The following is a 26,628-nucleotide window of genomic DNA, read 5'->3' as shown; positions in this document are numbered from 1 at the left end:
CTGCGCTGCGCTCCCGCCGTGCGCTGCCGGTGCCGCTCCCCGGGGACCCCGGGGGGTGCCCGAGCCTCGGTGGCGGCGGCGGCGCCGGTAACGCGGTGGCGGCGGGGGGCGCCCGGCGGCGCGGCCCCAACTTCGGCGGGGAGACAAACTTCGGGGCCGGCCCCGCTGCCCCCGGTGCCCGCGGTACCCGGTGCCCTCCCGGTGCGGCGCTCACCTTGGCGGAGCATCTTGGAGCCGGGGCGGGCGCGGTCTCCCGGCGGCGGCGGCGGTGTTCAGAGCCGCGGGCGCGGCGGCGGCGATCGGTAGCGGCGGCGGCAGCGGTGGCTGCTGCTGCACCGGGAACGCGGAGCCGGGGCCCGGGCGAGCGGCCCCCGCGGGGGCATGGCGGGCCGAGCCGCAGCGGCACCGGGGAGCGCCGGCCCCGGAGCACCGGGGAGCGCCGGCCGCGCCTCTGCCCGCCGCGCGTCCCGCCGCCGGCTTTTAGGGGGGAGCCGCCCCCTCGGGGCTGGGGCCACCGACGCCCCCCACCCCCTCGGGCCGAGCCTATAAAGGGGATCCCGGTACCGGTGCCGGTGCCGCGCTGCCTGCAGCGGCGGGCAGGGCTGGGCAGGGCGGGGCGGGGCAGCGACGGGGCGGGCAGGGCTGGGCTGGGCTGGGCTGGGCTGGGCGAGCCCGGCCGGGCCCCCCCTTCCTCCGCCGCCGCCACCGCCTCTCCCGCCTCCCGTGGACAGTTCGTGAAAGTGCCGCTGCTCCCGTTCCCCGCGCCGCCCCCCGGCCCCCTCCGCCCCACCGGGGAGCATGGGCCAGCGCCGTCCCCCCGGGGCTCTGCGGTCCCCCCGGGACCGGCTGTCACCCTCGCCTCATCGCCGTCCCCTCCTCGCCCCCCCCCCCCCCGCGGTGCCCCGGTATCCCGCCGGGGTTCTGCCGCCTCCCCCGCGCCTGCCGGGGTCCCGGCTGTCCGCGCTGTCCCGGCTGCCCGGCACCGTCCCTGCCGCCTCCCGGGGTCCTGCCGTCCCACCGTCCCCTCCGCCCCTTATCGCCCCTCCGCGTCCCGGTGTCCCGTGGTCCCGCCACCCGATCGGGGTCCCGGCTGTCCCCGCTGTCCCCTCCACCCCGACACCGTCCCTGCCGCCCCTCCCGGGGTCCCTGCCGCCCCCTACGGTGCCCTCCGCCCCAATCGTCCCCTCCGCCCTACCGGGTCCCTGCTACCCCACCTGGGTCACGGATGCCCCACCGGGAGCTCTGCTGTCCCCTCTGCCCTCCCCGGTCCCTGCTGTCCCCGCCCTCCCCATCGGGGTCCCGACACCCCACCGGGACCCCGCTGGCCCTCGGGGGTCCCTCCCGCCCCGTCCCCTCTGCCCCACCGGGGAGTCCCGTTATCCCGCCGGGAGCGCTGCTGTCCCCACTGCCCCGCCGGCGTCCCCGCTGTCCCCGGGGGGTCTCTGCTGCCTCCCGGTCCCCTGCCGCCCCCGGGGGTCCCCGCTACTCCCGGATCCCTCCTGCCCCACGCCTCGCAGAGACTTGGTTTCTGCCCCGCAACACGAGTGGGGGGGGACACGGACCCGTCACCATGGCAACGGCCCCGGCGCTCCCTGCGTTAACGTGGCACCGGCAGCCCGGGGCTCTAAGCACCGGGGGGGAATGTGGCGGGACCACGGCCCCGACGTGCGGAGGGACAGCCCCGACATCGCAGCGCTTGGCACAGCCCGCTGCACACCCAGGGACCGGGCGGGACCGTGCCGGGACCCACCGGTCCCCCTTGCACCGCCCGTCCCGTCGGGGCCCGGCGGCGCGCTCCCGCACTCGATCTTTCGTCCAGCGACTCCTCTGGCCTAGCGCGGGGCTCGTTTAGTGCTGCCTTCCCGCCTTCACGTGCTCCAGAGCCATGGCGGCCTCCGTGAGGGTCGGGAGCGCGGTCCCGGTGCCCGCCGCAGGTGGGCTGAGGCCGGGTCAACGCTGGGTTCCCGGTGCCGGTACCAGGCGCTATTTCGGTTGCCTCGGAGGGGGAGGCCGAGCCGGTGGCGGGGGAGGCCGGGCCCGTGGCCCGGCCTCCCCCGCCACCGGCCCGGCCCAGCTGGCCCTTTGGCGGCTCGACCGTGGGCCGTGCGGGGAGGGTTTGGTGGCTCATGAGTGTCGGTGTTGGGCTGGAAATAGTGAATAATCCCCCTGCTGTCACTCCCCCGCCGCTCTCCGGCTTCACCGAGCTGTAGGGGGGCGGTTGCTGGCGGGGGCCGATTTCAGGATAAGGTTCCCGGGGACGGGCCTGCCTCACCCGCTGCTGTTGCGTTTTCCCCGGTGGGATAACGGGATCCCCGTGATGGGGCAGGAGGGACCCCCCGAGGGTGCCCCCGGGGTGCTTGTGGAGCAGCCGTGGGGGGTTGTGCCTGGTGTTCCCCCGGCTTGGGGGGAGCCAGCCCCACTCATAGGGTTTCACATAGTTACAGTGGTGCTTTCTGGGCAAAATAAAAAAGGTGTTTTCCCCCCAAAAGTGCCAGCAAGCTGCCCCCAGCGTGAAGGGCAGAAACCCACCCCCTTCTCCTGCCTGCTTGTTCCCGGGGCATCTCCCTGCATGAGGACAGCGAGGATGCTGGTGGCCATGGGGTACAGGGTGTGCTGCCCTCCCAGTCACTCCTTTAGGCCACCCCGTTTGTCCCGCAGCCCGAGGTCCCGCACGGCGAGCGGCGCAGCAGATCCCCGAGGAGATCCTCGGTAACGTGGAGCTGCGAGAGGCGGCGGAGGCCCTGCCCCGAAACTACAACTTTGAGATCCCTAAGACCATCTGGCGGATCCGGCAGGCTCAGGCCAGGAAGGGTGAGCGCTGGCCCCGGGGACGAGGGGTTTTGGGGCTGCAGCGTGGCGGGTCGGTGCCACTGAGCTCCCTGGTGGCGAGGGGACCCGCTTGGGCCAGGCGCAGGGCCGGTGCTGCTGAGACAGGGATGGTGCCAAGCTGCCCGGCATGCCCCGGCATGTTTAGGCTCTGTCTTGGTGAGCTCTCCTCCCCTTGAGGCAGGTTAATAGATCTGTATCTCTGGATTATAATCATATCGGACAGGACAGGTTGAGCTGCGTGGACCTGTCAGCCTGTGAGATGTGTCTGGGACGCTGGCCAGGTCCCTGCTGCTCTCCTCTCTCCCTGCGTTTTCCTGCCACGCTGCTGGGGCTGGGCAGGGGGAGCCCCACAATGCCTGGTGCTGGAGGGGCTGACGGGGAGCTGGGCCATGCTACGCTCTGGTCTGAACCTTCCTCGGGGGTTTGCTGTAGCCCTGGAGGGGTGGGGAGTGGCCATGGTGGCCCTGGGGCAGGTGCTGTGGTGCTGCGGGGTGCTGCCAGGGCTGTCCCTCCACGGTGTGCGCATCCCGCTGTGGCTGAGCCGGCTCTCGGTGTGTGATCGGATACAGGCATAAGGGCATGGAGCCTCCCCCTCGGTCCCCGGGTGTCACCAGCGTCCCCACCCTCGCTTCACACACGGGCAGGAGCTGCTCGCGGGGTTGTGTGGTGCCGGGGGCTCCGGGCAGAGCCAGATTTGAAACGCTGTGTCCACCAGGGAATGTCTCTGCCTGCTGCCACCAAGCTGGCAGGGCTGGCAGGAGCTGGCAGGCGTCACGGGGGACGCTCCGGGAGCTGCTGCCTGAGCCAGTCCCGGCTGTGAGGCCCAGGGGCTGGAGGCTGCAGGGCCGCCCGGTCTGCTGCGGCAGCGGTGTGGGAGGCCGGGCTGCCCATCAGGACGCGGTGAGGCCGCCCAGCCGTGCCGCTCCGGCTTTCGTTGCCATGTTTTGCTGCTTGGCACCTCCTAATTAAATGTAAATATGCGGCTGGGATTTAGGCTTCAGAGCTGGGAGCTGAGCCCATCAGCCAGCCAGCCGTGCTGGGATTTAAAAATCTGCGCGTGCAGAGCCCAGCCAGGGGCTCGTTGCTGGGGGAACGCAGCCTCCCGCCGGGCTGCGGCCAGCCCTGCCTGCACCCTGCCTGCCGTGGGGTTTGGGGGGGGCCAACGTGTCACCCCCCGTCCCCATAGTGTGGTGTTGGCGGAGGGTGACCCAGCTGCCTCCTGCCAGCCCCTCGCCGGGGGAGGCAAAGCAGTTTGCAGGTCTGCTTGTTGGTGGCAACGCAGGGTGGAAGGCAGTCCCAAATGGTCCCAAACGGGCTGGGGAATGCCGGGGCCCTGAGCTGCTCCGGCCCTGCCAGGTCGGGCAGGGGCTGCAGAGCACGTGCAGCTTTCCTTGCGCCCTGCGGGTTGGAGCAGGGTGAGATTAGCCCGGTTTGGGCCAGGTCTTTACACAACTCCGCGCTGGCCAGCAGGCAGGGCTTGGCAGCCCGAGGATTTCTGTTGGAGGGGGATCTGGAGAGGATGTTTGGATAGATATCGCTGGAGCTGGGATGTCTTAGTGGGATCGGGAGGTGAAACAACAACGAGATTAATGGGGCCTCCTCCATTCAACTCCCCCAGCAAGGTCCCTGCTCCTCCCCACTGCCCTGTGGCAGCCTGGGGGGACATGCGGGGGGCTCCTGGCTGGACCCCAGGCACTGGGGGGCCCAGCTGGGCTGCAGAGGCAAAGGGATTGTTCCCATCTGCTAGGAGGGAGCAAATCGGGAAATGTCATTCGCTGATGAATAAATTCCTGCTAGGCACAACGCTGTGGCATTGCTGGCCACCCTCCCGAAACGGGGAGAGAAGCAGGGAGGGGAGGTGCGGAGAAGGGCGGCGAGGATGATCAAAGGTTTGGAACAGCTTCTGTACAAGGGGAGATTAAATAGATTTAGATCCTTTAGCTGGAAAAGAGGCGAACGAAGGGGGATATGATAGAGGGATATAGAATTGTGAATGATGCGGAGAGGCTGAATGGGGGATCATTATTCACTCTTTCTTGTACCGGGAGAACCAGGGGCACGCGTTTACATTATTAGGAGCGGGTTTAAAATAAGCAGAAGAAAGTACCTTTTCCTGTGCAGCACATAATTAAAATCTGGAACTCATTACTGTGGGAAGCGGGAGAGACCAGCAGTGTCAGCGGGTTCAAAAAGGAATGAGGTGTGTGCGCAGGGGCCGGGTGCGAGCAGGGAGGATGGATACGGCCCAAGGCAGGACCACATGCACCCCGGCTGCCAGAGCCACTGGGAGTTTTGGCCAATTTCTGACTGTTTTGGGGAGGGTCGTTCGTGCGGTTGCTGCTTGAGCTGGGTGTGTTGGCCCCCAGCTGGTGCCCAGGTCCCCACTTCGGGGTGTCCACTCCAGCCCCTCCTAACCCCGGGGCTGTTTCTCTTTCCCAGTGGCCCTGCAGATGCCGGAAGGGCTCCTCATGTTCGCCTGCACCATCGCGGACATCGTTGAGCGGTAAGATGATGGCTTTTCTGCGCTTCCCCGCTTGGCTCTGGGGCCTGGCAAGGGGATGGGGGCTGCTGCTGGCAAGGGGGTGGCTGCTGGACGGGGCTGCCTGGGCTGGATGAGGCCCAGGGCTACTGCCAAGGGGGGGGTGTGGGGGGCCCCAGCTGATCTCGCAGGGACACCTCGACCACAGCCTGGCCGGGCACGGGCAGTGCTGCTGCCCTGCAGCAGGTCGCAGGGACCCGCTGCCAACCCTGGGGACAGGGACCGGCACCGCGCCAGCCCAGCCCTCGCTGCTTGGCTTCTCCTCCCCTCGCAGCTCTGCCGGGAGCTGCTGACAAGCTCAGCGTGTTGGGGCCCTCGCCGGGGTGGTGGAGCCGGGGAGCAGCCGTGTTAACAACCGGCTGACGCCAGCTCGGTGCCTGCGCGCTCGCCGCAGCAGCGCAGCCGGTGAGGGGAGGGCTGGCAGCGGGGCCACCGCTGCTGTGGAGGTCTCCTGCCTTCCTCCCCCATGGCCCCGTCCTGTCCCCGCAGCCACGGTCTGGCTGTGCCACTCTCAGGGCAGGACGGAGGTGCTCGGGGGCAGCCCTTCTCCGGCTGGGGAGGCCCGAGGCCACAATGATGGCCCAGAGGGAGTGACTGCAAGTGGCTCCTGCCAAGCAGCCCCTTCCCTGCGGCTCCTCTCCTGATTTTCTGTGCCACTTGGGAGGTGAAGTCGGAGGTGCCGGAGACGAGCTGGGCTTTGCAGCGGCAACGGATGCAGGCACCTTGCAGAAATTGGCCGTAATCTCCTTACCGCCGAGCGCGCCTCCCTCCCTCCCTCCCTGCCCGCTGGCTTCTCCCCCCTGCGGCTGCTCCCTCCCCAGCACCTCTCTGTTTTCGCACAGTGAATTAGTGCTAATAGCACCGCGTGCCTTGTCTGCCATCGGGGTCGTGGCACTCATTAGTAAGCTGCCTTCCCGGGGCGAGCAGGCTCGCCTCCCCGCCGCCGCTGCTCGCAGCCGCCACCGTGCCGGGTGGGAAGGCAGCCGTGCCTGCGGGCTTTGTCCCTGCTTTGCCATCGTTTCCCCTGGACCGCAGCAGCCCCACACTCGGGCTGGGCGAGGGAGCGGTGGGAAGGTGGGCGTGGGCAGGGGACGGGTGCGGGGGGCAGGGGATGGGTGCGAGTGCGGGCGGCTCGGCGTGGGCTTGTCCCTTTAAGCGGAGCTGCCTCCTCTCCGGCTTTGGCACCCAGCCGCTTTCCTGTCTCCGACTTCAAAGGCAGCGGATTAAGGGGCTCTTTTATCTGAATGAAACCTTAAGCCCCACTTCCCGGTGGATGCCGGGGTGCCGGTGGATGCCGGGGTGCTGGCATTCCCGCTGGACTCGACCTCCCTGCCGGGGGTGCTCTGCAGGGCTGAGGGGGGGTGCTGGTTGCCGGGGCGGGGGATGCTGGTGGGAAGTGGGTGGTGGGAGATGGGTGCTGCGTGGGGAGAGGTTCCTGGCCAAGAGCAGGGATGTGGCAGTACCAGTGGGTTGGCGGTTGGATGGGGGATGGCTTCAAGGCCAGGCAGGAGGGCCGTATCCTTCCCTCGCTGCCACCGCACAGCATCCAGAGACACCCCACTGCCGGTCCCTTGCCAGGAGCACCGGGTGCCATCCATGATTCTGGCTGGAGTCGTGGCCGTGCCGGGTACCAGCACTGCCGGCTGGAGGATCGTGGCCGTGGGCAAGAGTGAGCCCAGCCCTGTCCCCGCTCTCTCGGGGACGTGCTTAGGACGTAGGTGAGGTGTGAATCGGCAGGTGGCCTTGTTAGTGCCTGCCTCTTCCTGCTATTAATATTCATTGCTGGCATTAATGTGGAACCGCGGCTCGGCTGCCGCTCCTGCTGGCCCTCCTCACCCGGCACTGGGGCCGGACGAGCCTCCGACGTGACGGGAATCGCTGCAGCCGCGTTCTCCGGCAGTGGCTGCCGCGGCCAGGCTGGAGACGGGGGCTTGTGGTACCTTCGGCCCCAGGGTGGCATGTCCCCTTCCCACTGGGGACAGAGGGGACACGAGGGCTGAGCATGCCGGGGATACCTGCGTGCACAGGGAGCATTGCTCAGCGAGCAGCCCCTCTCCCCAGCCCATCCCCGGAGCCTCCTGCCCCCTCCTTGCTGGTGGGAGTTGGGGTTTGGGGGTGCCAGCGAGCTCCCCCTGCCCTGCGTGCTCTGGTAATGGCTGCAGAGCCGTGCCTGGGGCTCGTGCCCCGGCGCGATGGTGCCCATCCCCGTGTGTTCCGGCTCTACCGAAGCCATGTCTGCTGCCGCTCAGACGGAATATTTATCCCTTCTGCTGGAGCTGCCTTTTAATACAATATTTGTGCCGTGGCCTGGTGGTGCTGGGGAGGGCCAAGAGGGGAGGGACGTGGCTTTGCTCCGCCGCAGCTCGGGGAGGACGCGGTGCTTTCTGTGGGTCCGTCTGTCCCCATGCAAGGGGATGGCGGTGTCACCGTGTCCCCCACTGCAGTGTGGGAGTGAGCAGGCCCGCGCGGAGCCCCGGCAGGGGCAAGGAGGGGAGGGGGCTGCAGGGTGGGGACCCCCCCAGCACCTCATCCGGGCTCCCCAGCGTTGCACTGGCGCTTGCCAAGCCCCGAGAGGCTGCAGGGATGAAGATGTAGCCGAAGTGTCACGGCCGCTGCCTCCAGAAAGGCCGGTGGGGTACTTAGCCTGGAGCCTTTGAAATCAAGAGCGCACTTACAGCATTGACCGGCGTGAGGCCCAGTTAATTAGCGTTAATAGGTTTGTCATTATCGAACCTGCGCTGGGGCAAGCGGCTGGCTGCGGGGGGGCGGCGGGGCCAGGGTCTGCTGAGCTGGTGGGGTGGCGGGCTGCCGAAACCACATCACGACGCTCTCGCAGCACCTTCCAAATTGGCTCCGTTTGTCACGGCTGATGTAATTCGGCAGAGGGTAACTCGTGCTGGGGGGCGGCAGCGTGCAGAGGCGCGTGGGGGGAGCTCGGACCACGGCTCGGGGAGGGGGGCAGCCCCCCAGCCCACCCGCCGTCGTGCCGGGGAGGCGGCAGCGGTGCCCCCTGCACCGCCGGCTTGTGGGGAGGGGGGCACAGCCTGGAGCGGACCCCTCCTCTCCCCCCCACCAGGGCTGGATCAGCTGGGCTCTCAGCTGGGCTTTTGATTCCTTGTTAATAAAGTCGGCTGTCAGGCTTCGCAGCTGCTAATCCCTCCGTCTCCCCGCGCCGCGACGGGGCGAGTGGCTCCTGCTCTAGCAGCGGGGATGGGCGATGGCGGCGGGGGGGCGAGGGGCACCCTGATGCCTGCGCAGGCTGCCCTGCCGTGGCCTTCGCACCTCCCAACGGCCCCATGGCTTTTGAGCATCCGTGCGAGGCAGCGCTGGGGGTGCGCAGAGTATCCCGGTGACCATGCCGCGGTGTGCCCAGGAGCGTACAGGGGCATTTCAGAGTGACGGGGGGTCTTGAATCATCTCTGGTTGAGCAGCAAAGAGTTAAACATCGTGCACAGAACCCAGCAGCTCTGGCACAGCTTGAAATGCCCTGCTGTGGCCCCACTATGGCCAATGGCTGCCATAGCAAGGACAAAAAAGCCCCTGAAGGCTGGTGTGCCAGGCAGGGCACCGGGTCCCCTGGCCAGGCAGGTCTGCAATGTGCCACTGAACAATGTGGCACTGAGCGCCATGGCAAAACCAGTGGCATCACCGGGAGGTCCCAAAGGGCCATCCTGGGACGCTGACACAAGTCAGGATCCAGCCTCAGCTTCACAGTGCCGTAGCTCTGCTGGCTGGCACTGCCTTCCCTTCTCCCCTTGTCCTTTAAGTGCAACCCGGAGGCACTGGCAGCGCGGTGCAGCACGCTGTGCAGGGGAATTTAATCACCGTCATTAACCGCACAACTGCATCATTAGGGAGAATGAAGTTCTCACTTCATTGGAGATGTTTAAAACCTCAGCCTGAGCGGTGACGGCGTGGGGGGGACGGGGCAGGGGGGAGCGTGTGGGGTCTATAGGGCTGTCACCTCCCAGGGCTGGGACGTGCCAGCGCAGATGTGCCCACCACCACGTGCCCCACGCCACCTCCTCGTGTCCCAGCGGAGCCCGAGGAGCTGGCACCGACTGGCAGCAGCGTGGCCCTGCCGCGAGGAATAGGGGAAGACAGGCACCATCTGGGCGCAGCACGGCCACGGTGGCTTTGCCACCACCATGCGCTGGGCCCTTGGTTTGCCTGACTTTGTTTTTTTTGCAGCTGCAAGGCCAGCAAAGCTGGGATACCCCCGGGACGTGCCCCAGGGTGGGGTTGGCCCTGGCACCTCCAGTGAGGATGGAGGGAGAGGTCCCCGTAGGGGAGGGGACCTGGCTGGAGATCACTGCTCCTGGGGGGCCTGCAGGGACACGCACCTCTCCCCACCCTGACCCACTTGCAGATGCTCTACGGGGCCCCGCGCCGCCCGCGAGCGGTGATTGCCCAGCTGCAGCGGGGCTCTTCCAGCACCGTTTGCAGTAAAATTGCAAACTCATTATTTTAATTACGTGCAGCCTTCCTGCGCTAATGAAGTTGGGAGACTGGTAATGGGGTTTGGTGACGGGCTTCTCCGCTAATTAAGCGCATTGTTCTCGACCGGGGTTGCGCTGAGCCCCCACGCCCCGGGACAGCAGCACCTGCTGGCACCCGTCCTTGGCACAGGCTGGGCTCCGGTGCCGCAGGGCAGGCAGTGGGTGTAGGTTTTGTGGGGTGATCTGCCTTTCCCCCGAGGGCACGGGGTATTTGCAGGGCATAACCCTCTTGCTTATCCCCAGGCATTTCCCGGCAGGGAGGTGACAGCACGCTACAGCGTGACCGTGCTGCGAAGGGCCACACGCAGGTGAGGCAGGTGACCGTGAAGCAAGGAGCAGCCCGCTCCGCGTCCCTGTCCCCAGTGGGACACACGGGTCCCCCAGTGTCTCGGTGCCAGCTCCATCCTCCGGCAGCCTTGTGGTGCCAGGACCGGCCGCTTTCAGCTCAGTCCCTGCAGTCCCCTCCCTGCCCAGGGCTGCTGGAGCCAGGCGCGATGGACGTGCCGGGGCTGATGACTCCTCTCTGCCGGGGAGAGCGGCTCTGCCTCACGGGATGAGAACCAGCACGGTATCATTCACATGCTGCCGTGGTGTCAGGGGACCCCACGCTCCTGCCAGCAGCAAACACTCTCATTTATTTGTCGAGGGGCCAGGATAAATGAGGGCTGCTCCAGCCCGGCGTCTGTGCTCGGGTAACGGGGGCTGGCCACCCCCTGCTTGGGGACATGGTGGCTCCATGTGTGCCTGTCTGTCCCAGCGTTTTCAGTCCCCAAACTTGTTCCCTAGTTGCTGTTGCCTCTGTCCCACGCTGGCCAGGGAAGAGCGGGGCTGGGAGGGTCCAGGGGTCCCGGCAGTTGGGATCGGGGCCGGGACCTGGCCTGCCCGGGTGTGCATCCCGCCAGTGCTGAGCCTGGCACTTTATAAATGGGATTTCGGGAGCCATCTGTTTAAAGGAGGAGATAATGAATTAGGGGGAGATGAGAAAAATGCTAAGGCCGGGCGGTTTTTCAGGAAGAGCTGGGGTTTGCAGGACGTAAAAGATGAATAACCTCCCCACGTGTTCAATATTCATGAGCTCCCAGCTGTAGTGAGCGACTCGGCGCTGGGTGGGGACAGCCCCGTCACTGCATCCTCCCTGCCGGCACGCCGCTGGGACCTGTCTGTGGCCGCAACAAGGTGCAGGGAAACGAAAGCCCCACAAGAACGATCCCATGGCTGCCCCTCGCCTGCATCCCGGTCCGGTCTGGTTGGCGAGCAGCTCCCCGGCCTGTGTCAGAGGCAGGTGGCTGCTAATTGACGTTTTCTTCCTCTGTAGTTTGATGAAAGGCTCCGGCGACACTGAACTGATTAAAACATCAAGGGGAGGCCCCCGTGCTTGCCTTTGATTTGTCTCGGGAGATGATTGCTGCTGCGCTCGACTGTCCAGCCCAGCTGGCGCGGGTGACCGGCACGTGCTGTCCTGGCACCTCCGCACCTCTCCTGCCGGCACCGCCAGGCTGCCGGCACGCTTTCAGCCTCACCGGCCACGATGGCAGCACCATTGGGCTCCCTCCTCACCAGGCATCATCCCGTGGCCTCTTTGCTCCTTGCTCGGCCGTGGCTGTGCTCCCTGCAGCCAGAGCAGGATGGTTCCCCGTGGCTGGGGCGGGGCTCAGCCCCCTCTCTCCTTGCCCGTGGGCTGGTGGCCATGTACTGCCGGCTGCAGCCCCGCACGCTGGGCAGGGGCCACGGGCGCCTCCGCCAGCCTCTGCCCTCCTCCCTCCGCCGTTGCTATTTCACTTTCTTGCTCTTCACCCCCAGGGACTTTCTCTGGGGTTTGGGCCAATTTGCATACATTTTAATCTATAAAAAATTAAGCGGCGCTGGCTGCCGCTCTGAGTCAGACCTCCCCGTCCTGAATCTTAAGGAGCTGAATAATTTTCCACTTTTGCTGAGATGTGTGGAGTCTGATTCATGTTCATCTCATCACCTCTCATTAGAGGAGGGGGCTGGGGGCTTGGGGGGTGGGGATGAGCCTTCTCGAACCGTCGCCGGCAGCCCCCAGCCCCACGGCACGGCTGTGCAGGCAGCGGAGGAGCCATCCTCCTGTCTGGGCCCCGCTGGTGGTGAGGGACCGTGGGATTTGGGTGCTGGCAGAATCTGGTCCATCTTCTGACGGTCCCCAACTGCATCCCCATGCCTTGGGACATTGCAGGGAGCGGGAGATGCGAGAGGTGGGGATGGCTTTGCCCCCTCTCCGGGAATGCTCCAGCAGAGCTGCTCCCCTGTCCCCCTCCCCGGGCACTGACGGATGGGCCGGAGCTGTTAATATTCAGCACGCTCTGCCATTTCTCCACCTTCTGCCATCTGCCCAGCTCTGCCCACCATTTCTATTCTTGCCGCCGACATAACGCTCCCTGCCTGGCGCTCGGGGGGGAGCGCGCGGGACCCTGGCCCCCAGCCAGCACTGGGTGCCGGTGGGGGGTGATGCTGTGCCAGGGCACCCACCTCCCCTGGCCCCTTAGCCCCAGCTGCACGCCAGCGGCAGGGGGGACCCCACTGGCACCGAGCTATGGCTGTGGGTGCAACCTCAGCATAAATAAGGAATTAGCATCTGGTTTAAGCAGCCCCTCCAGGCATGGGACTTTGTCATCGCGATACCTGCTTTCATCCGTAAACTGCCATGGCAGCTTCCCGGGAAGGCAGCCAAGCTAATAATCCCCCAAAGTGGTGCAATAAAATACCCAGAAAGGTGGCACCTTTAAATCATGCCAGAGCCCCGGCTTTGCCGCCCGGTGCCGGTGTGTGCCCCTCCGCTGGCTGGTGGGTGCCGGGTGGGCTTGGGCCGGAGTGCCGGGATGCCAGAGCAGAGATGGGGGACAGCGCCAAGTGCCACCTAAGCTCCTGTAGCACACCCAGCTTGGCCAAACTGGCACCCACGGGTGACGCACCCACAGGTGTGGGCTGGGGTGCACCGGCTCACGCGGTGCCCAGGCACAGGGGGACGGTGGCTCAGCCAGCCTGGCTGACAAGGCTGGGGATGCCAGGGCGGCTGTTCTGCTCGTCCTGGTGGCTCTGGTCCCTGGGGCCGGCTGGCGGGAGCAGCAGCACTGCGCTGCGCTGGGTCTCCCTCTGCTCTCCCTGCTGGAGCATTAGGAAGCTGGCAGCGTATTGTTTGATGAGCGGATAATCCGCTGAATTGCAAACAGCTTTACCCAATTGAAGAGGCGGATTACCGCTCTCCAGCTTAATCATGTTGACATCTCGGAGAGTAGCCAGTGCTTGTCCTCTTTGGCGCGTGGCGAGGGGCTCGATGGCAGCGCGGGGTCCCCTGGTAGTGGCGTGCCACGGGGCTGGGGGGCAGGATGTGGGCTGTGGTGACGGCAGCCAGCCGTAACCCTCGCTGTTGTGCCTCCCCGCAGGTTCACAGACGCGGAGGCGGTGGTGATGGGCGACGTGACCTACGGCGCGTGCTGCGTGGACGACTACACGGCCCGGGCCCTGGGCGCTGACTTCTTGGTGCACTACGGACACAGCTGCCTGAGTAGGTGACACTTGGCCCTGGGGCTCTGCTGAGGCAGCCGCGCGTGGCACTGCAGAGGCTGCACCGCTGCCGCCGTGCTGTGCCGAGCGGCTCCCCGTCCTGCTAGACGCCAGCTCGGAGACGTAGTGCCAAGGGCTAATCCCTACCCAAAAGGATTTCTGTTCTCCAGCCTCAGTTGCTGGCTTTGGACAGAGCCAGGCTGGCTGGGCGGCTGCCTGCGGGCAGGATTTTGGGGGCAGCAGGGCGTGCTCGTCCTGCTCAGCCATGCGCTGCTGCAGCTCCCAAATCGCAGCCCTGTGCCGAAGAGCAGAGCAGCAAGGCCATGGCTTGGCAGGACCCCGCTCACCCAGGAGCCGCCGATGGGGACGGGGCTGCTCTCGCCCCCTGCCCCACAGCTGTGGGTTTTGGGGGAAGTCGGGAGCGACAGCAGAGGGGAGCGATCGCTTACGGGTCCTGCTCACCCGGGGGCTGGCGTGGGGCCGGGGGAGGCGGCTTTGCGGGTGCAGCGCAGGCTGGGCGGGGAAGGGAGGAGGAGGCTGCGTGCTCCCCAGGCGGACGGTACTCTGGATCCAGTTGCCATGGAAACTGCGCTGCTGTCCCAGATGCTGCTAACTTTGAAGTCCACCCAGGATGGAATCAGCCCAAAAATAACAATAAGACGCTCTGGGTTTTAAGGTGGATCGGCAGAATTGCCGTAGCGAGCAGCAGGCACGTGCATCGCTGCTGCTGCCGTGCTCCAAGCACCCGGCAGCCCTCCTGGACGTTTATGGGGCTATATAAATGGGTTTGAAGAATTGTGTCGGGCTCTGTATGAAATACTGACTCCCTGCTTGAGAACTGTGTCCCGAAAGCCACGTCAGCGTGAGTGTTCGTGGTGATAAATATCTTTGCTAGGTGCTTTGTTACAGAAGGAGGGTTATGGGCACTACTGGAACAGGGAGTATAAAACCCCTGGTTTGTAGCCTGCTATTACATGAATGAACAGCGCGAAGGGGAGGAAGGGGCCAGTGCTCGGGAGCACGCCAGTGCAAGAGCCGGGCTGCTCCGGAGGACGGGAGTCACATCTTCTGGAACTGCTCCCTGCAGGGACAGTCAGGCACTGCCAGGCTGCCTGTCACCAGCCCAGCCACCATCCGCTGCCCATGGCTGTCTGGTCCTTGCCTGCACCGGGCTGGATGGGTCGCAGGGCATCCGAGGGTGCCCACAGGGTGCTGAGAGGGTGCTGGGCTCCTTTTGGGCTGCCCATGGTGCTCCCGGTGCAGCCGCCTTCATGGGGAGCCCTGTGGCCAATGGTGGGGTGCGTCCTGGCGCAGCACACAGGCGCTTGCTCTCTCCCTCCTGGCCCCACGTGCCCCGCGGGAGGGAGTAATTTGCACTTAATTGTGATCAGGTGAAGAGCACCAAAATGGGAAGTGAAGCTGTGGATCGATGTGGACTCTGTGTACTTTAATTATTCACTTAATCGTGGTGACACAGGCTTCTTAGCACCGGGGGTAATTAGATTTGTGTTCATTGATTCCCCAGGCTGCCATTATCTGGAGAGAAATGAGCGGGTGCTCTCTGCGGCTCCCACCTGCACCCCTGCCTGGGGTGTCTGGGGTGCCGGTGTGGGCAGAGGGGTGGCACAGCCCACCCTGGCCTGCCTGCAGTGGGGCAACTGGGACGCAGGGAGCCCCACCAACGTGCTTTAACCCCGGCTGCGGGCGGCAGTGGCAGGGTCTTGCAGGGGCCCCGGGTGTACCCCGCACTCACACCCTCTCTCTTCCTCTCACCAGTTCCCATTGACGCCTCGCAGGGGCTGAAGATGCTCTACGTGTTTGTGGACATAAAGATCGACACGTCCCATTTTCTTGAGACCATTCGCTTCAACTTTGCAGCAGGCACCTCCCTGGCCCTCGTCAGCACCATCCAGTTCGTCTCCACGGTGCAGGTAAGATAGGGACCCCCGGGCAGTGCGGGGCACGGGATGGGGCTTGTGCCTCCCCCCACCTTGGCCCTGGCTCGGTCCCTCCCTGCCCCGGCTCTGGGGCTGGAGCAGCTGCCCCCGAAGTGCTGGTGGTGATGGTTCCCCTCTGACGAGTCACTGCGATAATATGCTGCTGCCGTAATGTTGATCAAGTACTTTATAATAACTCTGATCAATGTTTCATGGCGGCACCCCTCCCTGGCTCCCCCGGGAGCTGCTCTGTAAATGTCAGGGCAGGCAGTGGAGCACTTGGCATTTTGATGCAGTGCTGGCAGCGGCAGGGGAAGCTCCGGCGGGTCGGTCTGTCTGCCCCTGAACGGCCAGCTGGGCAGGGCGGGAGGAGACGAATGAGCCTCTTGAGCCATGTCTATCTAAACATGGGGCTATTGAAGCGTTAAGCGTTTTCCCTTGTCTTTTAATTGATACGTTGGCTGAGCCTCGCTGAGCATCCCGGCTGTGCGGGGCCGTTACTCTTCGTGAGCCGACCGGCTCCCCTCTGCTCCTGCCATGCCAGGGCACAACAGCACAGCCATTGCCGCTGGTGCCCCATGGAGCTGGGACTGCCAGAGCCAGGGTGTCCCCAAGGGTCCCCAGCAGTGCCAGGGACCACCGGCCTCGGCCATGCTCTGTGCCACGCTCTGTCCCTGCTGGCCGGCTGACCCCGCGTCTCCCGCAGGCGGCATCGCAGGAGCTGCGCTCCCAGTACAAGGTGTGTGTGCCCCAGTGCAAGCCGCTGTCTCCAGGGGAGATCCTGGGCTGCACGTCACCCCGGCTCGCCCAGGACACGGACGCCATCGTGTAAGTACCCGGCGTCCTCCAGGACCCTCCTGCCTGGCCCAGGCTGCCCGTCCTGCCTGTACCCCCTGCCTGGCTGTGGGGCAGTTCTGGAGGGCAGCGGGGGACCTCCACGGGCTGGGCTGGACCCCCTCTGGCTCCCCGTGCTGCCCGGAGTGGCGTGTGCTCGTAGCACAGAGGAAATAATTGAGTTGTATATCAGAATAGATAATAGATGGAAGGGCGGGTGGATAATTGGAAAAGACAAATGGCCGGGGCCCAACATCACAGCAACATTAATTTTATTTAAGGACAGCAAATTAGAGGGAGCACTTCGCTTCCTATCACCTAATTATTTTAGGTAATGGAAATGCTTAATGTACTGTGAATACAGTGTGCTGCAGAATAAATAAATACAAGGACCCCACCCTTGGGGGGAGCCGGGGAGCCCGGGTGCAGGTTCGGGTCCCACCGAGCCCCTTGCCGGGAGCCAACAGCGCCGCCGCCTTTCCGAGCACGGCCGTGTGGGAAGCCAGACTCACGATTGCCGAGCCAGGGGGTTGGTGGGGCTCTGGCTTTGCTCTGAGCCATGCCAGCGCTGGGGGAGAGGCGCTGCTTTCCGTCTCTCTTCAAGGGCATTGGGAGCGGGCAGGGGCAGCCGGGACAGCACCGCGTCAGCATGAGCAAGTCCTTCCCAGCGCCGGAGGAGCCATGGTGCGGTACGAACCGGTTGCCCATGCAGGTGCATGCAGCCGGCGTACCTGCGTCCTCCCCGCGTTGTTATTTTCTTCTTTTGCCCATCTCTGGGGCTAACTTTTGCAGACAAATTAGCTTTGATCTCCCAAAATGTCATTCTCCAATTAAGGGCAAAATCTAGTCAAGTTTTACGTCTGAATTCATTTTCCAAGCCCTCACTCCATTAGGGCAGCTGAATGAAAGGCTTTGAAATGTAATTGCTGACTTGAAATCCGATTAGAAATGGAAGCAGCAACATCTAGAACCAGCCGTTGAGACGGAGCAGCTCCCGGCCGCCCCACGCTGGCATGGGCATCCCACCTCGTCCCGAGCGTGGCCGCCTCTCCTGCCCCGGCATGCCGTGGGGGCTGCACGGAGACGGGGAGCCCTGGCTGTGCCCGCTGCCCCCGGGTCCCAGCGTGGGAGCTTGGGCTCCCAGCATCTCCACACACCTGGAAACCTCCAGGCACGTGGATGGGCGCCGCCGTTTCCCACATGCCGTAGCTCTCCCTCCCCTCTCGACAGGTATTTGGGCGACGGGCGCTTCCACTTGGAGTCCATTATGATCGCCAACCCGGGGATACCTGCCTACAGGTATGGGCAACCCGGGGATACCTGCCTATAAGTACGGGCAGCCCACGGGCACCCACTCCGGTCCCCGACAGCCCCATGGCGGGGAGCACCCCAGCTCCCCCAGCACGCTGGGGACCAGCTGTCCCCTCCGTGCACCCCAGGAGCACCCCCCACCCCGGGGCTGGGCAGGCAGCTGCCTGCAGCGAGCACAGGCAGGCGAGGGGCCGCGGGGTGGGTGAAGAGGTGCGGCGGGGAGACGAACGCCAGCCATTTACTCCGGCTGAATATAAACATTTTGACAAGTACCTGTGAAAGCTCATGGAGGTGCAGCCATTAAAGCACGGCTGCTGCAGGCAGAGGCCATAAAGCGCGATGATGAGGCCGCTGAAAGCAGATGAAATATCAAGAGCGAAAGGCTGGGCCCATTTGGCGAAATCTGAATTTCTTAGTAGGTCGTTTGTTACTAACGGGAGGCGCGCGTCAGGTTTATGGCGCTGGGGAAGCTGCCGAAACCCGAGTGGGATTTGATTAAAATTCTCCTCGTCAAACAAAGCAACAAATCAAAGATTTCTTCATAATTGATGAGCCAGGACCGGGGGGAGCCGAGTGTGGAGCCGAGCACACGGCCCAGGCTGTGCTGGGTGTTGGGGGGCTGCAGTGGGACACTCACCTTGTCCCCGTCCTTGTCCCCTCTCTGTGCCCTGACGAGCCAGCTGGGCCCTGCATCGGCTGGGGGGGGAGATACTCTGTGGGAGGCAATTAGTGCTAACGAGGGAGGGGCATCATTTGGGGGGGCAGGGTGATGGGGTGCAGGCAGGTGATGGGGCACTTGTGAGCCCGGCTCTGCTTTGCAGGTACGATCCCTACAGCAAGGTCTTCTCCCAGGAGCACTACAGCCACGAGCGCATGCGCTGCGCTCGGCAGGACGCCATCCGCACCGCCGCCAGTGCCCGCTGCTGGGGGCTCATCTTGGGCACGTTGGGGCGGCAGGGCTCCCCCGGCATCCTGCAGGTACCATCCCCCTCCCTATGGCCCCCGCCCGGGCACCGGGCGCTGCTCCTGGGTGGGGAGAAGGATCGGTGAGCGATGGCACCATCGGCACAGTGGCCTCGCTGCCAGGGCGAGAGTGGAACCAGCACCGCTGGCGGCCCATCGGTTGCCACTGGCTGGGGTCTGCGTGCCCCCAAGCTGAACGGGCAGGGCCATTAGCAGCAGATGAGGGAGGCCAGACAAGGGCTCATTAAACCTGCCCCTCGCTGGGGAGAGCTGGCCAGCCTCCGAGACCCCCCCGCACGGGCAGCTCGGCAATTAATTCCCTGGGTTTGTTTTAATTGGATGAACTTCCGATCGGGTTCGGTGGCCCTGCTCAGCCACTGCGCTGCCGCTTTCTGCACCCCGTCTGGGCGAGGGGAGCAGGACCACAGTGTCCTGCCCTGTGGGAGTGGGGTGCCCTGAGCACGGCGGCCCCACTCACACCTGGAAATCTTTGGGGAGCTGCAGGTGAGATTTGGGGCAGCACAAGGACCAGTGGACAGAGCAGGGCAGCGAGGTCCGGGCAGCCACTGTCCTGCTGCAGCCCCAGGGAGTGGGGGACAAGGACAAGGACGTCCCTGGCCCCTCCTGGGCCCCTCTCCTCCTCCTGCAGCCTCTGGCCGCGGCCAGCCCGTGGCAGGCGGGCGTCCCAGGGAAGGCAGCTGCTAACGAGAACAGATTGTTGTCATTGAGCGGTAATTACTTCATTAGGCTGAGGCACGCGCTGGGCGTGAGTCGGAGCCATGGCCGCAGTCCCTGTCACTGTGCCTGGCTGTGACCAAGGGGATGTGGCTGTGGGGCAGAGCTGGGACCCACAGAAGGTCTGATGGCCAGGAAGGGGCTGTGGGCAGGGCTTAGGGGGTTTGTCGGGGGCTTCTGTCTGGGCTCCCCTAACGCCCCCAGGTGCCTTTTCCCCCCACAGCACCTGGAGTCACGTCTCCGCGCCCTGGGCCGGCCCTTTGTGCGAGTGCTGCTGTCCGAGATCTTCCCCAGCAAGCTGCGGCTCTTCCCTGACGTGGACGCGTGAGTGCTGCCGACCCCCCTCCAGCCCCCCGTGCCGGGGTCCCCAGGGTGCCCCATCCCTGTCTGGGTCTCCGATTCCCGCTGGAAGTCATCCCTGCCACGTCTGTCCTGCTGTCCCCTGGGCAGGCCCTGGCACCGTGCACCCCCACAGGTGCTGTGCCCACAGAGCAGGGACAAAGGTGATGGGTGGCTGGGCACTGGGGACACGGCTGTCCTTGGCAGGGTGGCTCCGGCACAGTGGGGACCTCACTCCTTGCCGGCTCCACTCCCTTCCCTGGGGGGCTGCTGCGGGGCTTCATTGCGTCCTGTTCTTCCCAAAATGCTCGTCCCCAGCCATTGCTGCATGTTTCCCTTCCAGGTGGGTGCAGGTAGCCTGTCCCCGGCTCTCCATCGACTGGGGAGAAGCCTTCAGCAAGCCCCTGCTGACACCCTACGAGGTGAGCACCTCCCGTTTTGGGGAGACCAGCCCTGGCTTGGGGTGACGTCCTGGAGCCTCCTGCAGAGCTGCGGTGCTGCGACCCACCGGGATGGGGACGTCCCTGCGGGGGGCAGTGTCCCTGCCTCTCCCTGTCTGTGCTCCGTGCGCAGTCTGGGTGTGCCGCTGGGATTTCCGATCTCTTGTGAAACCAGTGGGATTCCCGGTGCCGCGAGCTTCCCTGCAGCAGTGCCCTGCTCAGCACGCCACGCCACCGCACTGGGACTTCTCCCAGCACCGCCGGCTCCCCTACGGCGGGCACCGCTTGGGGACTCAGCTCCTTGTCCCCTCCGCAGGCAGCAGTGGCTCTCCAGGACATCGAGTGGCAGCAGCCTTACCCCATGGACTTCTACGCCAGCCAGTCCCTGGGGCCGTGGACAGTGAACCACGCCGGCACACAGCCCCCGCGCCACGGCCGGCCAGCCCAGGTGGGCAGCGTGGTGTCACCAGGGCGGTGGGGTGTCACCGGGGCAGCGGGTCCCCACTCTGTCCCTTCACTCTTGGTGGCCATGCGGGTTGGCGGGGACGGGAGGTGGGAGCATTGGCGCGGGTTGAACGCCCAGTGCCGTACGGTGTGCGGTGCCGTACGGTGCCCGGTGCCGTGTGCCAAAAGCGCCACCCTGTGGCTTTGTTCCCGGTGAACAGTAACGGGGCCGGTGCCAGCTCGGCTGGGGGGGACACACCTGAGCTCCCCCCAGCCCTGGCCGGGGCAAGCACCCACCTGGCCCCACGGCTCCCCGGGAGGGGGGATCCCCCCAGCCGTGCCCCATGGGGTGCTGTGGGCTGAGCACCAGCAGGCTCATTCCGGGTCAGGCGGGGGCTGGGGCCCCATCCTGACCCCCCCTCTCTCCGCTGCAGGGGAAGCTGCCTGCACCCCCCACCCCGGCGGAGGGCGAGGAGAAGCCGAGCACTGGGGAGCCAGCAGCCTCGTGAGCACAGCCTGCACCCTGTCCCGCAGCCGCCACACTCCAGGACCCGGCGTGGGCTCTGGCACCGGCCCCAGCACCGGCCCCCCGAGGGTAAGCACCGCCGGGGCCTCCCGGTACCGGCACTGGAATGGATGGGGTCGCACCCCGTACCTCGACGACACCGCTGCCCGCGGGGAGTGCCTCCCTGCAAGGCCGGGCCGTGCTGCGGGCTCTGCCCCGGCAGCCCCTGGTCGCACCGGGGCTCCCGTCGCGCCCCGCCCCGTCCCGCCCCGTCCCGCCAGGGCCGCCCCGTCGCGCCCCCGGCCCCGCTCCCCGCGTCGCGGCCTCCCGTCGCCAGGGGGCGCGCTGGCGCCTCAGCGCGGATGGGCACCGCCCCGCTCCCCGCGCCGTCCAATAAGCGCGGTGTGTTTCGGCGGGAAGGGGGGGCCAGCTGGAAGCGGCGCTCTCGGCTTCCGGTGGCGGCGGGCGCCATGTCGGAGGGGCGGCCGCTGCGGCTGCTGGGGCTGCACGGCTACCGGCAGAGCGAGCGCCGCTTCCGTCAGCGCACCGGCGCGCTGCGCAAGGCTCTGCGTGGCCGCGCAGAGCTGGTGGCGGTCAGCGCGCCGCACACCGTGCCCGGCAGCAGCGAGGACGACGACGGGGACGACCCTCCCCGCGGCTGGTGGTTCTCCGGGCCCGGCACCTTTGAGGCGGGGGAGGTGGCGGCAGCGCCGGCGGGGCTGGAGGAGTCCCTGTCGGCCGTGGCAGCGGCACTGGCTGAGCACGGGCCCTTTGATGGGCTGCTGGGCTTCAGCCAGGGCGCGGCGCTGGCCGCCATGGTGTGCGCCCTGCGGGCCCGCGGCGACCCCCGCTTCCCTGTGGCCTTCGCCATCCTGGTGGCCGGTTTCATCAGCCGTGCTCCAGCCCACGGCCACTTCTACCGGGAGCCCATCGCCCTGCCCACGCTGCACGTCGTGGGCGATGCTGATGCCGTCATCGCTGCCCCCCTCAGCAGGGAGCTGGCCCAGCACTTTGTGGAGCCTGTTGTTCTCACCCACCCCGGCGGGCACTTCGTCCCTGCGGCTGCGCCACAGAAGAAGGCCTACCTGGACTTCTTGGACCGCTTCTGCCCCGGACAGGGACAGGCTGAGCCCCCGGGGGCTGGGGCTGTTTGATAACCGTCTCTGTAATAAATGGGGCTCCAGTGAGCCACATGCAGCCTGTCATCTTGGTGAAACATCACTGTGTTTCCATGCCCTCCAGAGGGGCCAAAGAGTCCTCATCAGCTCACTGTGCTGCTCTGCAGTGTTAACACAGGGTCAGGCTAAATGGTTCTATGTTATCTCCCTTTTTTTTGCAACTTTGTTTTATGCATGAGTGTGCGGGTGTGACGGTGAGGGGTTTGAGGGCAGGAGGGTGACACTGCTCTGTGCATGTGAGGTGCTTTCAGAGACTTGAATAGCTGTTCAAAATTGGGGTCCCTCAGCTCGGCCACACGAATTGTCTGCAGACCACACAGCTCCTGCAGCTGTTATACCCCGAAGATCTGTGTGTTTAATATTCCTAGTGAAAGCTATTAAGCCAACCTTCCAGCTGGTCTGGGTCTAGAAAATCCTCTTGTCTCTGGCAGTGCCAGGGCTGGTGCTCATCTCAGGAATGAAGTGTCTGCTGGTTCAGCGTGCGTGCACTGGGAGACTTTTCTATTTTCCTCTGTACAAAGTACCTTCAGGAACAAGAAAAGCTTGTCGCTACATTTTTGGCTCTGATGTTTTCCAGAAGCACGCGGAAATCTTTATTGTTACAATTGCAGGCATCCTGCTTGACTGCTGCCGGGGCAGGCCAGGGTCTCCAGCCTGCAGCCCAGAGGATTCGTGCCCCGGGCTGTGCTCACAGGGTTTCTCTCTAATCACAGCTTTCCTTCGGGGTACAGTGCAATATAGTTGGTAAAAGAGAGGGATTGGATGAAAGTTCTGAATTTGCCCCCTGCTTGTGCAGCGCTGGGAGCTGGGGAGCAGCCGGGCAGTGCAGTGTTGGTGCTGCGAGGGGCAGAGGACAGAAGCGCTTTCTGTGTTCGCTCAGCCAGGAACAGGCCTGGGAGCTGCCGTGGGTTAAAACCAACCCAACTCATGCCTGTGAGTTTTTTGCCCTCTGGTTTGTAACTGGTTACGTGGCAGCACGACGGAGATGGTGGTGGGAGGATGTGGCTGGTTTCCCTGCAGCCCAGCCCCGGGCTGGTGTTGTCCCGGGGGGCTGGTGGGGCTCGGGCAGTGCCTGCCCGCTTTGCCACCTGGCAGAGCAGCACTGGGTGGGTTGTGTCATGTCTGTGCTGTGTGCTCAGGTGATGCGAAGGCATGGGGTGTCTGTCACCCCTCGGTCACCACGGCAGGGACACCAGAGGCCGTTTTTAGGGGGGAGGGATGCAGCTTGGGGCTGTGCGCCCGGCTGCAGCTCAGGGGAGCGAGGCCGAACGCGGCGGCCAGCTGTGACAAAGCACCAGGGCCTTTGTCTTTGCCGCTCCCCCCACCTGAGCCCTTGGCCGCTGGGGAAGGATGGCAACAGACAGCGCTTTGCCAGCCCGCCGTTAGCCGTTTAATTATCACAGAGCTACAGCTCGTCACGGTGGTCTCCCAGTGCAGCATCTCACCACCCCCCACCCAAGCAGCTCCGCGGGATGGCGCGGAGGAGGCACTGCAGCCATGTCTGCTCACCGTGGCCGCTGCGGAGCGGCGCTGCCCGGCTGCCAGCCTGCACTGCGGTCCCGCAGCTGATGACCGGTATCTCCCCGCTCCCGGGGGGAGGCACCGCCGCAGCTCGCTGGTGTTGTGAAGGGGGAAGGAGCCCAGGCGTGCGGTGAGTGAGCAGAACGGTCCCGGCTCTGTGGGAAGCTCTGTCGGACGGGTTGTGGAAGGGTGTTGAGGGATGGATGACCCACGCTGGGGTGCCACAGTACCTGCCTCCTCTTCCCAGGCCCTGTAAAAAGATGGCTCCTGCCAGGTGGCTCCTGTACCAATTTAAACAAATTAATAAAAACAAATAAACGCGACTCACGTCCACGGGAGGTGCCTGTGTGAGCAGCGGAGGAAGGTCATGCTCGGCCCCTGGTGCAATGGGAGGAGGGAAGTGGCTCCCGCAGCCGTCGCCGCGTGTCCCTGCCAGACGGAGGGGTTTGCCCCGGGAATCCTGCCCTCTGCCTCCTTTTCTGCTGGAGAGAAACCTTCATGCCAGCCCCTGCCTGCCTCTCGCAGATCCAGGTCTGTTCCCCTGCTGTTCTCGGGGCACAGCCACCCTCGTCAGCTGCCCGCGGAGGTGAGCCTGGAGACGAGACTGACCAAGGTCCTCCCACCCCTCACTCGGCTTGGTGTCGGGGGGGTTTCCTCTTCCCCCCACCCCGCGTGGCCCCAGGGAGTTGGTTTTTCCCCCCAAAACAGCGTGTAGTGGTTGCAGTCCCTGAGCGAGGGGCACTGCTGGGAGGGTGATGGAGTGAGTCCGGGCTCCTGGTGGCAACTGTGATGCTGGCCTGGGGCACGGGGCCCTGGGGACGGCCACCAATGTTACCCAGTGGCACCAGGAGCCTGCCGGTTTTGGCAGAGGTGGGCTTCACCCCTCCACTCTCCCCATGGGGCCCTTTCTGTCCCCCAGTGCAGCCATCAGAGCCCCCTGTGTGGCCTGCCATGGGCATGGGGTCCCGGGCTCGGTGGGGCACGGGTGAGCAGAGCCCCCAGCCCTCTCCCCGTGTCCCAGGGAAGGCAGGAGAAGATGAGCACGAGCAGAGACGCTGCCAGTGCTGCTGCTTCCCCGCAAACACCCACCGCCTCCTCCCCAGCTCCTCGCATCCCTTCCCCCTGCGCCGCTGCTGACTCAGGCCCTCCTCCGCTGCCCGCTGTGACAGCCGCCCGCGCGGGGTTCGCCGGGCAGGGGCTCCCGTGGGCAGCGCTGGAAAAAGCGACGTCCCACCGAGCCTGGCATCGGGTGTGGATCTTGCCGGGGTTTGAGCCTTACTCATCTCACGCTCTTCCTCCCCTGTCCCCACGAGCGGGGCCTGATACAGGCGACTGGGGAGGGGGCGCTCCGGGAAGGTGACGTGTTTCACAGACGATTATACAAGGCAGCTCCCCCCGAAGCCTGCCCGGCCCCTGCCTGCGAGGAGGCAGTGGCATGGGCAGGGGAGAGCCAGGGGCCATCCCCGGGCCCCGCTGCTGGAGCGGGACCAAGCTGTTGGGAACAGCCCCCCCACACACACACTCCCCGCTTCACCCGCAGAAGCTTCCAGTTGTGGCTGAGTCACTCCTGCTGTAGCTCCTTCTCTCCTTGTTTTGGATGGAAGTTTTCCATGGAAACCCACGCTGGGCCGGGCCGCGGGCTGGGATAAACACGGCTGAATCACAAAAGGCCGTTTTGCCAAGAGCTGTCAGATGGCAACAACAGCGCGTGCGGGCAGCCAGGGGCGGTGGGCAGCTGCCCGGTCTTTCGGGGGGCAGCAGCAGCACCTCTCCCCACGCCCCCCGCCAGCCTTGCCAGCTCAGCCCCTCCGTCCCACCCCAAATTCCTGCAGTGCCAGCATGGCACAGTGCCCCTTGGCAAAGCCGGGAGCGGGTTGTAGGCATCAGCAGAAGCTGGTTTTTGGGGCCACGTGCTCTCCCAGGGATGCACAGAGAAATCCCAGCTGGGGAGAGCCCCTCGGGGACCCTCGCTGCAGCCCAATCCTCAGCCATGGGGCTCTGTGGGGTCACAGCTGCTGGAGGTCCCCAGGGAAGAGCTTCCCACCCTCCCGGCCGTGCGCGGGGATGTTTGCCAAAGTGCCGGGAGCTGCCAGGAGCGAGGCCGAGGTAAGGCAGCGGTTGCGCCGTGCCTGTGCCCCACTGAGCACCATGCTGCCGTAGAAATGGCAAGTAACAGCTCGGCCGTGGCAGGCGCCGCGTTCCTCCCCGGCACCGCCGCGTTCCTCCCTGGCACCGCCATCATCTCCGCGCTGAGGAGGAGCACGGGAGCTGGACGGCCTCTGTCCCCCCGGTGCCGACGGCTGGCCCCAGGCCCGGCAGCTTGGAAGCACTGTCGGAAGCCGAGTCTCGGTGTCAGAAATCCAGGATATTTTTAAGGACTCTGGAAGAAAAACTAATTCCAGGGTGTCAGCGGGAGAGACTTGGCCTTCAAAACAACAACAGCGCAGCCGGAGCTTTCCTGGGGTTGGAGCGTGGGGTGCGAGGGGCTGCGGTGCTGCCCGTGGGACATGTCCCTTCACCCGGGCATGCCCTGGAAGGGACCTGGATGCTTCTGTGTCCTGGACCTCGCTGTGATGCTGTTGCTGCTGCCCGCCCCGGGCACAGGCAAGGAGATTTTTCTGGGGGACGGAGGATGGTTTTCATGGCCAGCGGCACCTTGGCAGCACGGCTGCCCTGGGCCGCGGTGCACTGTGCTGAACGCAGCTGTGGCTTTACCTGCGCGCTGGTTGGGCTGCCCAAAAATCCCCTTCCTGGAGGTGTGCAGCGCACGGCCCGTTGCCAGCAGCAGCGATGGGAAGAGCGGGAGGCAAAGGGGACCAGCAGGAGACAGGGTAGCACACGGCGGAGAGCCGGTGCCTGCGATATCCCCCTGCCCGCGGCTGTTCTGTGGCACCGTGGCCCCACTGGCCCCTGGGGACCTAGCGGTGGCTGTGCCCGTCAGGGTGAGGACAGAGCTGCCGGGCGCAGGACCACGATGGGTGGGTGCTCCTAAGGGAGCTGCTCTGACCTGAAGAGGGGGAGTGTGGGCAGGG

General features: G+C 65.4%; 2 protein-coding genes across 8 annotated transcripts; both read left to right on the top strand.

Moving 5' to 3' along the window:
- The first annotated feature begins 1,870 nt into the window (after positions 1 to 1,870).
- DPH1 (diphthamide biosynthesis 1) lies at positions 1,871 to 22,102 on the top strand. Of its 7 annotated transcripts, none has more exons than XR_012676590.1 (13): positions 1,871 to 1,934; positions 2,659 to 2,811; positions 5,269 to 5,332; positions 13,269 to 13,390; positions 15,166 to 15,320; positions 16,033 to 16,154; positions 17,391 to 17,459; positions 18,293 to 18,449; positions 19,393 to 19,493; positions 19,852 to 19,930; positions 20,265 to 20,396; positions 20,827 to 20,987; positions 21,892 to 22,102. XR_012676590.1 is itself a non-coding variant. In XM_075168704.1 (12 exons), exons 1-12 carry the CDS (start codon positions 1,886 to 1,888, stop codon positions 20,899 to 20,901), a joined length of 1,278 nt encoding a protein of 425 aa, XP_075024805.1. In that variant the 5' UTR covers positions 1,871 to 1,885; the 3' UTR covers positions 20,902 to 22,102. The 7 variants fall into 7 exon arrangements, 3 of the variants coding, with proteins under 3 accessions (XP_075024805.1, XP_075024804.1, XP_075024803.1); XR_012676589.1 differs by having other exon boundaries at positions 21,889 to 22,102; XR_012676588.1 differs by having other exon boundaries at positions 1,886 to 1,973; positions 21,889 to 22,102.
- Positions 21,260 to 22,102, top strand: OVCA2 (OVCA2 serine hydrolase domain containing). Its single transcript, XM_075168705.1, has one exon. It carries the CDS (start codon positions 21,260 to 21,262, stop codon positions 22,049 to 22,051), a length of 792 nt encoding a protein of 263 aa, XP_075024806.1. The 3' UTR covers positions 22,052 to 22,102.
- Positions 22,103 to 26,628: the final 4,526 nt, after the last annotated feature.

The sequence above is a fragment of the Calonectris borealis genome, chromosome 19 (assembly GCF_964195595.1).
Source record: "Calonectris borealis chromosome 19, bCalBor7.hap1.2, whole genome shotgun sequence".
NCBI classification, from domain to species: Eukaryota; Metazoa; Chordata; class Aves; order Procellariiformes; family Procellariidae; genus Calonectris; species Calonectris borealis.
Note: the sequence above shows the minus strand (reverse complement) of the source record. Positions and strands in the feature narration are given on the sequence as shown.